Source organism: Microcaecilia unicolor, chromosome 1 (genome assembly GCF_901765095.1).
Source record: "Microcaecilia unicolor chromosome 1, aMicUni1.1, whole genome shotgun sequence".
In the NCBI taxonomy this organism is placed as follows: Eukaryota; Metazoa; Chordata; class Amphibia; order Gymnophiona; family Siphonopidae; genus Microcaecilia; species Microcaecilia unicolor.
This window is the reverse complement of record NC_044031.1, coordinates 182,931,731-182,944,681: the sequence shown is the minus strand read 5'-3', so window position 1 is coordinate 182,944,681 and position 12,951 is coordinate 182,931,731. Positions and strand designations below refer to the sequence as shown.

The following is a 12,951-nucleotide window of genomic DNA, read 5'->3' as shown; positions in this document are numbered from 1 at the left end:
GCGCCTGGAGCTCTGACACCCGTCTCGCTGAAGTAATGGCCACTAAAAAGACGGCCTTCAGTGTCAAATCTTTCTCTGAAGCACGCCGAAGCGGTTCAAAGGGAGCCCCCTGAAGGGCCTTCAATACTAACCCCAGGTTCCAAGCTGGACAAGGTGCCCGCAAGGGAGGACGGAGCCGAAGCACCCCTCTAAGAAACCGTGCCACATCTGGATGAGCAGCTAAGGACACGCCTTCAACCTTGCCACGCAGGGAGGCCAATGCTGCCACTTGCACCCGCAGGGAATCACAGGCCAAGCCTTTGTGTACACCATCCTGCAAAAAGTCCAGAATCGGCGAGACAGGAGCCCGCAAACGGAGAAAGCGCTCTTGAAACACACCAGACTTCAAACTGGCGCCAAATCCTGGAAGTGGAGCGCTTACGGGCCTGCAGTAGAGTGGAAATTACCATATTTGAGTAGCCTTTGTCTCTCAATTGCGCCCTCTCAATCGCCATGCCATAAGACCAAAGCGGCAGGCGTCCTCCATGGCCACCGGACCCTGTGACAACAGGTGCGGAACCAGAGGTAACGGAAAGGGAGCCTCCAACAGCACCTGTCGGAGGTCCGCATACCAAGGCCTCCTGGGCCAATCCGGGGCGATGAGCACCACTTCTCCTGGATGCAGCCGAATCCGCAAGAGCACTCGCCCTATCAAGGGCCACGGAGGGAAGACATACAGCAAGCCCAGGGGCCAGGGTTGAGCCAAGGCATCCAACCCGGCAGAGAGAGGATCCCTCCGTCTGCTGAAGAAGCACGGGACTTTGGCATTGGAACTGGTCGCCATAAGATCCATCACGGGCTTGCCCCATTTGGCACATATCTGCAGGAATACAACGTCTGCTAGTTCCCACTCCGCTGGATTGATCTGATGCCTGCTTAGATAGTCGGCTTGCACGTTGCTCTGCCCTGCAATGTGAGCTGCTGACAGGGACTTTAGATGCAGCTGGGCCCAGTGGCAAATTTGTTCGGCCTGCGTGGCTAGAGCTCTGCACGGAGTGCCGCCTTGTCAATTTATGTAGGCCACTGCTGTCGTGTTGTCCGACATCACTTGGACAGCCAATCCTTCCAGGGTCACTTGAAAGGTCAGAAGAGCCAGAAACACCGCTTTCAACTCCAGGCGGTTGATAGACCACGCCGACTCGTCAGGCGTCCACAGACCCTGGGCATGCTTCCCCTGGCAATGTGCGCCCCAGCCCTTCAGGCTGGCATCTGTCACCACTAGGCACCAATCGGGGAGCGCCAGCGGCATTCCCCGCCGCAACATGCTGTCCGAGAGCCACCACTCCATACTGAGGCGGGCCGCAGGGAGCCAAGAAAGTCTGCATTGATAATCCTGAGATACTGGAGACCATCGTTGAAGTAGAGAATACTGTAGAGGTCTCAGGTGCGCTCTCGCCCAGGGCACCACTTCCAAGGTGGCCGTCATCAACCCCACAGCTGGACAATGTCCCAAGCTCGCGGGCGGGGCATCCTCAGGAGCAGACGGATTGGATTCTGAAGCTTGCACTGCCTTTGCTCAGGAAGAAACACATAGCCCGAGGCTGTGTCGAACCTGGCCCCCAAATATTCTAGAGATTGCGAGGGGGTCAGGTAACTTTTGGCCATATTGACGACCCAGCCCAGAGATTGAAGGACTGAAACCACTCTGGCTGTAGTTAGATGACTCTCTTTTTCTGAGTCTGCTCTGATGAGCCAGTCGTCTAGGTACGGGTGAACCCGGATACCCTCTCGCCTGAGAAAGGCAGCTACTACCACCATTACCTTGGAGAAGGTTCGGGGAGCTGTGGCGAGGCCAAAAGGCAATGGCTGGAACTGGAAATGTTTTCCCAACACCGCAAACCTCAGAAACGTCTGGTGCGGGGGCCAAATTGGTATGTGCAAGTAAGCTTCTTTCAGGTCCAGAGACGTGAGAAACTCTCCTGGCTGTACCGCCGCAATGACAGAGCGCAGGGTTTCCATGTGAAAATGCCGCACTCTTAAGGACTTGTTTAGCTCTTTTAAGTTCAGGATCGGGCGAAAAGACCCGCCTTTTCGTGGCACCACAAAGTAAATGGAGTAGTGGCCTAGACCTTGTTCGGCGGGAGGCACCGGGGTCACAGCCCCTATTCTGGCACAGACTGTGCAAAGTCTCCTCTACCGCCGCCCATTTGGCGGCAGAACCGCATCGGGACTCCACAAACACGTCTCTCACAGGGGCATAGAATTCTATTCGGTATCCGTCTCTGATTAGGTCCAAGACCCACCCACTGATCTGCGCAGATTTTGGCCAACACCTCGAAAAAGAGGGAAAGTCTTCCTCCGATGACAGGAAACGAGGAGGGGGCCAGCGCACCATCATTGTGAGGGTCGCCCCTGAACTCCAGGCCTTGAACCGGCAGCTGCGGAACGTTTGTCTGAGCGAAAGGAGTTTCTCTGCAGAAAGCGGGCACGCGAAGTGAACCCAGCAGCACGCCCCCGGCGGTATCTTCTAGCTTCACGGAAGCGAGGTCTGTAAGAGGAGCGGACCGCCTGACCCTTAGAGGAAGGCTTCGGCCTATCTTCGGGCAAGCGCTGAGGTTTGGAATCCCCCAGGCCTTTAACAATGTTTTTCAGCTCCTCACCAAACAGGAGAAGGCCTTGAAAGGGCAACTTCACCAACCTTTGCTTAGAGGCCATGTCCGCCGCCCAATGTCGTAGCCAAAGTATGCGGCGAGCCGCCACTGCTACAGCCATTTGTTTAGCCGAAGCTCTGACAATATCATAAAGGGCGTCAGCTAAAAAGGACAAGGCCGACTCCATCCGCGGAGCCACTTCAGATAAGGTCTCCGCTCCATCACCGGGCTGTTCCACTGCCTGCTGTAACCAAGCCAGGCAGGCTCTAGCAGCATAACAACTGCATGCAGATGCCCGAACAGTGAGACCTGCCAAATCAAATGATCGCTTCAGAGCTGAATCAAGCCTGCAGTCTTGAATATCCTTCAGGGCAACACCTCCTTCAACAGGGAGGGTAATTCTCTTTGTCACAGCCGTGACCAGGGCATTCACTTTAGGCACTGCAAAGCAAGCCAAATGTTCCTCACTCAGAGGGTATAATTGCCCCATAGCCCTGGCAACCTTCAAAGGTCCCTCGGGGTCAGCCCATTGAGCTGAAATAAGCTCTTGGATGGGGTCATGCAAAGGAAAGGCTCGAGCAGGCTTTCTGGTACTAGCCATCCTTGGATTAACAGAGGAGACTGTGCCACTCCCAGGATGTTCAATCGAGAGGGCTTGTAAGGCATCTGAAATAAGCGCTGGCAGCTCCTCGTGGTGGAAAATCCTCACCGGAGACGGATCATCAAGCTCCTGTGGCAATTCTGCACCCGACTCTGGCTCCTCAGCCCAAGAAGTTCTGCCAGACCCCTCATAGCCCGACCACGGGGGGGAAGGGGGGTGCGCCACACTCAGAAGGGGAATTAACCCTTCTGCATTTATCAGGAGGATAAGAAACAGGCAAAGCCAACTCCAAAAGGCCAGGATCCACCGGGGGGGGGGGGGGGGGGGGGGGGGGGGCAGGCAGAGGGTCCAAAGATCCCTGTGGAAGAGCTCTTTTAAGCATGTATGCCCTATGCAGCATTAAAACAAAATCAGGGGAGAAAACCGCTCCCTGACCGCCCGGATCCTGCGCAGGGCTATCAGCTCTATTATTAGCTTCACTCAGAGGACCCCCCTGGATTCAGGGCTCTCCGTCATAACGGAGGCCGCGCCATGTGGAAAATCCAAAATGGCGCCCGCTGCCAGCTCAGAGCGCGAAAGATCACTGCTTGCCATGCTCGGGCCGGCTCTACCGTCTGTACAGCACGAATTACAGAGCCCCGCTGCTGATTTGCGCTGGCCACATTTAGAACAGCGCTTTACAGTCTCCGCAGCCATCGCCGAAAACGGCGGTAAAATTCAAAAATTGTGGCTCGCGCCAAAAACGTCCCTATTGCGGGCCCACCCCGGAGGAGTCCGAAAACTCTCTTACCTCACTAGACCGAGTATCACAGCTCCAGTCCTGCAGAAGAATCTCAAGAAAAACCTCTTTTCCAAGATCGCTTTTTTTTTTTTTTAATGCTGTGAGGAAAGCAGAGGCAAAAGAGGTAAATAAAATCACTCCGGAGGCTCAGATAAGTGGGAAAGGCAGGGAAAGGCGAACCAATGTGCCTGCATCCACTGAGTGGGAAAGGACAGGGAAAAGCAAGCTAATATGTCCACATCCACGGGGGCATGAGTAAGGCAGAGAAAGGGCTAACCTAAGTGCCTTCAAAGTGAAGCTGTTATAGCCTCTAACACCCCGGCTAACAACTGGCAAGCCAAGAACCAACCCCAGGCAGATTTTTGATGGAGCTCGAAGAAGCTGCAGCCACCCTGCTTGGGGAGATAGAGAATACTGAAGAGGCAGTGGAGCTAGCTGGCCATGAGGCACTGTGAAAAGCTGAGTGCTCTCTATCTCCCCCTGCTGGTTGATGGACACAACCCATACGTAATGGCTTCATCTGCTTGATGACAAGGAACAAGATGTTTGTTCATCTACCATAAATTTCAAGTGCAAAGTGCAGAAAGACACTAAGGAAATCTCATTCTTAAACTCTTCTTTACCACAGAAAACAATTATCATATAGAAAGGCCATAGACAGCCATATGCAGTGGCTCATGCACAAAACCTAGTTCCATCCAGTGCTACTTTCAGAGCTGCCTGACAGACCACACATATGACACTCAACTCTCTCCAACCTAAGATTGTGTTGGGTATTTATACAGCAACTTTAACTCAGTCTTGTCATGTGAGTGAAATCAATCTGCTACTTACCATGTTTGGCATCCCTGTCCCAGGTACTGGTTTCTTCTCCATTGGAAACTGGGGTAAACTGCTCTGCAGCCCACCACCTTTGCTCTGCATCTGAGGCCCGAGACTACCACCTCCCATCTGCTGGCCAGAGCTCTGACTGTATGGTGTTCCATAAGGGTTGGGGTTGCTCATAATTCCCATCTATGAATGCAAAACAAAACAAAGTTAACATATGTAAAACCTGTAAATCTTGTATTCTACAGTTTGAAATAAAAAGATCAGGTTTGGTTCTTAAAGCAGTACCGAGAACCTCTAAAGGAGATGAAAAACTTTACATCAATGAGGAAAAGAAACAATTGTCTCAAAAAGTCTGAAAAGTATACATTTTTAATATCTCATTATCTGGTGGAAGCCTATTGATATGTCTGCCAGTGAACCTCAATGCTGCCTTGGACAACCCCAAGTGGCACTGCCCAGAACCTCAAAGCATGAGGTAGAATTGGCTTGACTTGGGCACATTAAGTAAATCAACACTGCAAGATAACATCCTGAAAAATGGTTCTCTACAGCTGTTGGAATATCCATTTGGTGCAAGCAGCAAAGCACTTAGCGTCATCATAGACACACTTGCCTCACACAAAAATGAAATTTCTAGACATCATTGTTCTGTTGCTATTGGAACTAGCGTTCCTCCAAAAAGCTAGTTCACAATGAGTTAAAATATTTGTCAAATATTTGGTCAAAAAAGTGAAATATAGTTTCCTCGATTCCTGCCAGATCAGTCCAGACCTATGGGTTATGTCCCCTTACCAGTAGATGGAGGCAGAGACTCCAAAGATTCCAACGACACCACCAATATAAGGAGCAAAACCTTGCAATATTCTAACACCAAAGCCACCAACTATAGAGACAAACATTTAAGAGCAAAATATGAGAATACCAAAAGCCAAACATTACCTACCTAGATTAGACCCTTCAAGGGAACCTCTGCTAAACTAATTATACAGACAAGTCTACACCTGTGGAATGCACCAAAGCTCTATCCCATAGGACAGAAAAACAAAACCCTTTTCAAAACTGCCCTACAAACTGACCTGAAGAAAGCTGTGCTTTTGAAAACTTGTCAAAGTTTTATTGTTAGTCCAATAAAAAGTTGTATCCTGTTTTATCTCTATTTCTGTACTACTAAAAAGTACTCATCATACACCAATAGTGCTGGAACCAAACAAAACTAACAGCTGAATTTTTTTTTTTTTTTAAGATCTCAGCAGTGCCACTCGACGAGCATACATCAGCCTCATCAAGATTAAAGCACCATATTTGTCACTGGTCTTTTAATTAAAAAAGTGTTGTATTTTCAATTATAATTACTCAACAATAAAGTCATCTTGTGTCAGCTCAAGGGACATTCAAAGGAGAGGCAGAGCAGAGACACTTCCTTTGCGAGAGGGGTGCTCTTGGTGCCCCCTGCTTTTTGACATATGCTACCACCACAGAACTATCTGAAAGCACCCATACTGGCCCGTCCCTGAAGCACCAGTCAGATAGCCCTCAGTTCCAGCCGGTTGATCGTCCAAGAAGTCTCCACCAGGGAACAACTCCCTTGAGCCATCTAGCCCAGGCAGTTGCCCCCCCCCCCCCCCCACCCCCACCAATCCTGACAGGCTGGCAATTTGTAGTAAATACCACCCAGTCCGGAGTGGTTACGGGCATGCCCAAGCAGAGGTTCTCCAGGTGTAACCACCAACGCATGGCCAACTGAGCGTGGGGCGACCAGGATAAGCAGAAAGAGTAGTCCTCTGACAGAGGAGACCATTGGCTGAGAAGCAACAGCTAGAGAGACCACATATTGCTCCTGGCCAACGGAACCACATACAACGTGGCAGCCATGGAGTCCAAGATCTGCAAGTAATCCCAGGCTATGAGGGCAGGCCCTCCACTTGGGACTGGATCTTCAGCCATCGAGCCTCCAGAAGGGAAAGGAGAAAATAGACCTTACCTGCTAATTTGCTTTCCTTTAGTCCCTCCGGACTGGCCCAGAATGTGACTGATGGGTTATGCACGCCTTCCAGCAGGTGGAGACCGAGAAAAAAAAAAACTGACTAGAGAGCGCCAATAAGAGCCCTTGGCAACAAGAGAACGATCCAGTAACAAAGTACCATAGCAGAAGGAAGTAAACAATAAGTAAATGGTCTGTGCATACGAAAGCCTGAGCAGCCACCGGCACATTGCCAACACAGGATGTGTGCCACCAACAATAATGTGACCAATGACATGCCCCTACATATTATGCACAAAAGGTTACATACTGAACCATAGAATTTTTTTTTTTTTTTTAACAATGAAACCAGCAACACAGCTTCCAAGGAAACAATATCACTTAACTCTTGAAGACACATAATACCTAAAGGGAAGGAACTGGGCCAGTCCGGAGGGACTGAATGAAAGCAAATTAGCAGGTAAGGTCTAATTTCTCCTTCCTTAGCGTCCCTCCGGACCAGCCCACATGACTGATGGGCAGTAACAAAGCAGTAAGATTATGGGAGGGACCCTAACAGCCCCGCCGTCAAAACATGTGCCCTGAAAACAACTTGCTGATGGACTCAGGAGGTCCAATCGATAGTGCTTAGAAAAGGAATGCAAAGAAGACTTAGTTGCTGTCCTCCAGAGGCACCAGACTACACTCTGCCCAAGAAGTAGCTTGACCTCTGGTAGAGTGAGCCTTAACTCCTTCCAGAACAGCTTTCCCAGAAAGAAGGTAAGCTGATGCAATAATTTCCATAAGCCAATAGTGGGCTTAAAAGCCATAAGACCTTTGCATGAACCTCCGATCGGACCAACAAATGTCCTTCATAGACTTGACATAATGCTTCAGAACTCTTTTCACATCCAAAAGCTTCAAGAGACGCTGCTCCTCCGACCCGGAGAAAGAACCTAGAACAGGCAACACCACCAGTTGAGATGAATGAAAACGAGTAAATACCTTGGGCAGAAAAGAAGGAACTGTCATAAAACCACTCGATCCGAGCTGAATTCCAAAAAAGGAGACCTACATGAAAGAGCTTGCAACTCTGAAACTCTCCTGAGGCAATAGCCACTAAAAACAATGCCTTCAGGGTTAAGTCCTTCAAAGTACAAGAAGATAACGGCTCAAAGAGAGGCTTGGTAAGAACTGAGAGTACCAAATAAGATCCCAGCGGGGAAAAGAACAAGACAGAGGACGCAGGAGGCTAACCCCTCTTAAAAAAACAGAACACATCCAGATGGCTAGCCAGCGATCTTCCTTGAACATGACCTCGAAAACACGACAGAGCTGCAATATGCACTTTAAGAGAAACCAAAACAAGGCCTTTGTCGAAACCACGCTGCAGAAAATCCAAAATTTGCAAGATGGACACAAGAAAGAGAGCTATCCCGAGCTTCTCACATCAAGCCTCAAAAATCCTCCAGGTCCAAACATAATTCAAAGAGGCAGAATGCCGATAAGAGCGAAGCAAAATAACAACTACATTAGCGGAGTATCCCTTCTTGTCAGTCTCACTCGCTCAAGACAGAATCAACCCAGATCCAGATGAAACACCGGGCACTGAGCCAAACGATCCTGCCTGACCGAGAGCTGAAGATCGGCATACCACGGTCTGCGAGGCCAATCCGGCGCCACCAAGATCAGAAGGCCACTGTGCATTTTGACTCTCTGAAGTAGACGCCCTATCAATGGCCAGGAAGGAAAGGCATAAAGAAGACCGGTTGGCCAGGGAGCAAACACATCCACCTTGGGGAACCCCCCAATGGTTCACCACCGCCCGATACGCCACATCGCTCAGAGCCCACTCCCCGGGATCTAGCATGTTTCAACTGAGAAAGTCTGCCGGAACATTTTGAACTCCTGCCACGAGCCGCTGACAGCGCCACCAGATGAACCTCTGACTACTGTAACAGCTGTGACGTTTCTTTCTCCAACTGTCGACTCCTCGTTCCTCCTCGCCGATTGATGTAAGCCACCGCGGTGGCGTTTTTTCTGACATCACGCGGACTGCTTCGCCCCTCAACAGATGGACAAAGGTCTGCATTGCTAGTCTAACTGTCCTAGTCTCTAATAGATTTATTGAGCAAGATTTCTCCTGAGGAGACCACAGGCCTTGAGCATACTGTCCCTGACAGTAAGCTCCCCATCCCTGGAGACGGCATCTGCTGTAACCACCCTCCAGTTGGGCTGATCCAGAGGCATTCCCTTGGTCATACTGGCATCTCGCAGCCACCAACATAGGCTGCTCTTTACCTGAACCAGAAGTGACAATTTCTGATGTAGAGAGTCCTTCTGTGACAACCACTGAGAAAGAAGCGGCCTCATGTGAGCCCTGGCCCAGAGCACTGCCTCGATCACCGCCACCATGGAACCCAGGACCTGAAGATAATCCTTGGCCTCTGGCCTTGGTGACTGCAATAAGTGACGAATCTGAGACTGCAGTTTGAGGACACGAGCCGGAGGAAGAAAAACATGGCCCTGCAACGTGTTGAAACAGACTCCCAGGTACTCCAATGACTGAGATGGCTGCAGATGGATCTTTTGTGCACTGACTACCCAACCTAAGGACTTCAAGAAGTCTACTACTCGAACTGTCACCTGAACGCTCTCTTGGTAAGACTATGCTCTGATCAACCGATCGACTAAATAAGGATGAACTAGAATGCCTTCCATTCTGAGTGCTGCGGCTACTACGACCATGAATTTGGTAAACATCTGAGGAGCAGTCACAAGCCCGAAGGGAAGAGCCTGAAAATGAAAATGCTGGCCGAGCACCGCAAACCGAAGGAACCATTGGTGTGCCAGTCAAATAGGGATATGCAAGTAAGGTTTCTGTGAGGTCGAGCGACGTCAGAAACTACCTGGTCTGCACCACCACAATGATCGACCGCAAAGTCTCCATATGAAATGAGGGCACCCTGAGGGCTCAATTGACCATCTGGAGATCAAAAATCGGCCTGAAGCAACCCTCTTGCTTGGGAACCAGAAAGTATATGGTGTAACATCCTAGACGCTGCTCTACCAAAGGAACTGGACAACTAGCCTGAAGGTCGAGAAGTCTGCGTAAAGTGTCCCTGACAGCCCTGGTTTTGAGCAGAGAACGGCAGGGAGACTCCACGAAAGTGTTTGACAAAGGACGAGCAAACTCTAAGGCGAACCCCATCACGAATAACCTCTAGAACCCACTGGTCTGAAGTAATTTGGGCCCATCCCCCATAAAACTGCGCCAACCGAGCTCAAACCTGAACCGGAGGCCGGGCCCGCAACCCTTCATTGCTGAGGATGGAAGGAAGACGAGAAAGAATTTCCCGTTTCCCAAACGCCTCTACGACCACCCCAAAAGGAGTAGGTCCTCTGAAAAACACTTGGATAATTGAAACAGAACTACTCTGCCTGGTCAATACAGAAAATCACAGCCCCTAACATAGCCAGGCACCCTGGGAAAATCCTCAGGAAGCCTCGAAACTTTAGTCTCACCCAGGCTACGCAGCAACTTATCCAACTCATCACCAAAGAGAAAAGAACCCTTAAAAGGAAATTTACTAAGCTTGGACTTAAGATGCCACATCCGCAGACCACGGGTTGCCACGCAAAGAGACATAGACTTAGAAGAGGCCCGAAGCAAGTTGTAAAGAGCATCCGCCAAAAAGGCCGACCCAATTTCCAACTTCGTCACTTCGGCATCTATCGCTGAAAAAGCATCAGAAGAACAGTCCAAGATCTTTTAGACCAAAGAAAACAGGCTCTCACTACTAAAGAAGCACAGATAGCAGCCTGCACTGCCAGAGCAGAAACATCAAAACTATTCTTTAATAAGGATTCTATATGGCAATCCTGGACATCCCGCAAAGCCGTCCCGCCATCCACGGGAACCGTATTTCGTTTAGTGACTGTGGACACAACGGCATCAACCACTGGAGGTTGTAAAAGATCCTTGTCTGAATCCGGAACAGGATAAAGCCTGTGCATGGATCTGGCAAGACGAAAGGCAGAACCCAGAACGTCCCACTGTGCCTGAATGATGTCCCTAATATCCTGATGCATTGGAAAAGTCTTACCTGGCCTACAAATACCTTTCACCAGTAAATCCACCTTTTTGGACTCTGCCACTGGAGTCTCCTGCTCCTCAAATCGCAAGGTAGTGGAAACCTGAAAAATAAGCTTCTGCAGGTCATCTTTAAGAAAAATTCTCACCACTGATGGATCCTCCCCTGCAGAGAGAGGCTCCGTACCACCTTCCAGCTGACCGAGTTCCTCAGGAAAATGACCTTCCGGAAACTCCTATGTCTCCTCCAAGGATGGCATTCCTGGTCCAAATCAGGCAGACCCGACCACACTTAAAACTTCCGAAACGGACCCCCCACACACACACTAACGGCGCCGACATTTTTACAGCCCCTGCTCCGACTAATATATCTGGATGCACAGAAGAAATAAATTCACCCAAACCAAGATATTAAAATCAACTAAAAGAATTACAGCAAGAAATAGAAAAAAATATAAAGAATATAACAAATATAATATAAAGAGTGAGACTGAAGGGCTCAACATCTTCCACCTGCTGGAGACAGATTACTGGATCTCTTTTGTTGCCAAGGGCTCTTATTGGCTCTCAGTCTCCACCTGCTGGAAGGCGTGCACAACTCATCAGTCACATTCTGGGTCGGTCCGGAGGGACGCTAAGGAATGGTTCCTGCTTGAGTGTCAAAAAGCACCCCCAATACTCCAAAGACTGAGGGAAACATCTGGCTCAGGGGAAGAATGACTATCCATCCCAGAGGATGCAGGATATCAGACCACCCTCTCTGTCGACCACACACTTTCTGCACTGCCAATTCAAACTATACACCTTAGTGCACAAAACACTTTTTGCCCCTAAATACTTGGCCAGTTTGTTAATCTTTGGAACAACAGATCATCCTCTTAGTTCAAGGCAAGGGACAATAGTCTGCTATGGTTTCCTACTTTGAAAAAAAAAGTGAACTACAAATCCATCCATGCAGCGAGATTTTAAAAATGGTTGCTGAGGAACAGAAGAGAAAAGCGGAGAGCTCCAAAGATGGAGCAGCAGAGGCGGGCAGGAATGAGATTCTTTCCTGCCCCCGCAGCCACAGAGGCCACTATACCACCAGGGCGGGCGGCAAGGTAGGACTCTAGTACACTGGAGGGGGGTGGCTGCATTACATAAGTACATAAGTAATGCCACACTGGGAAAAGACCAAGGGTCCATCGAGCCCAGCATCCTATCCAAGACAGCGGCCAATCCAGGCCAAGGGCACCTGGCAAGCTTCCCAAACATACAAACATTCTATACATGTTATTCCTGGGATTTTTCCTAAGTCCATTTAGTAGCGGTTTATGGACTTGTCCTTTAGGAAACAGTCTAACCCCTTTTTAAACTCTGCCAAGCTAACCGCCTTCACCACGTTCTCCGGCAACGAAATCCAGAGTTTAAATATGCGTTGGGTGAAGAAACATTTTCTCTGATTTATTTTAAATTTACTACACTGTATTTCATCGCATGCCCCCTAGTCCTAGTATTTTTGGAAAGCGTGAACAGACGCTTCACATCCACCTGTTCCACTCCACTCATTTTATATACCTCTATCATGTCTCCCCTCAGCCGTCTCTTCTCCAAGCTGAAAAGCCCTAGCCTCCTTAGTCTTTAGGAAGTCGTCCCATCCCCGCTATCATTTTAGTCGCCCTTCGCTGCACCTTTTCCAGTTCCACTATATCTTTCTTGAGATGCGGCGACCAGAATTGAACACAATACTCAAAGTGCGGTCGCACCATGGAGCGATATAATAGCATTATAACATCCTCACACCTGTTTTCCATACCTTTCCCTAATAATACCCAACATTCTATTCGCTTTCTGAGCCGCAGCAGCACACTGAGAAGAAGGTTTCAGTGTATTATCGCCGACACCCAGATCCCTTTCTTGGTCCGTAACTCCTAATGTGGAACCTTGCATGACATAGCTACAATTCGGGTTCTTTTTTCCCCACATGCATCACCTTGCACTTGCTCACATTAAACGTCATCTGCCATCTAGCTGCCCAGTCTCCTAGTCTCGTAAGGTCCTTCTGTAATTTTTCAC

At 49.4% G+C, this 12,951-nt stretch overlaps 1 protein-coding gene across 1 annotated transcript in view; it reads right to left on the bottom strand.

Moving 5' to 3' along the window:
- Positions 1-12,951, bottom strand: part of EP300 (E1A binding protein p300) — a 507,140-nt gene that overhangs the window by 423,259 nt on the left and 70,930 nt on the right. Inside the window, 1 exon segment of the mRNA XM_030203013.1 lies at positions 4,847-5,026. Coding sequence (XP_030058873.1) covers positions 4,847-5,026 — 180 coding nt within the window.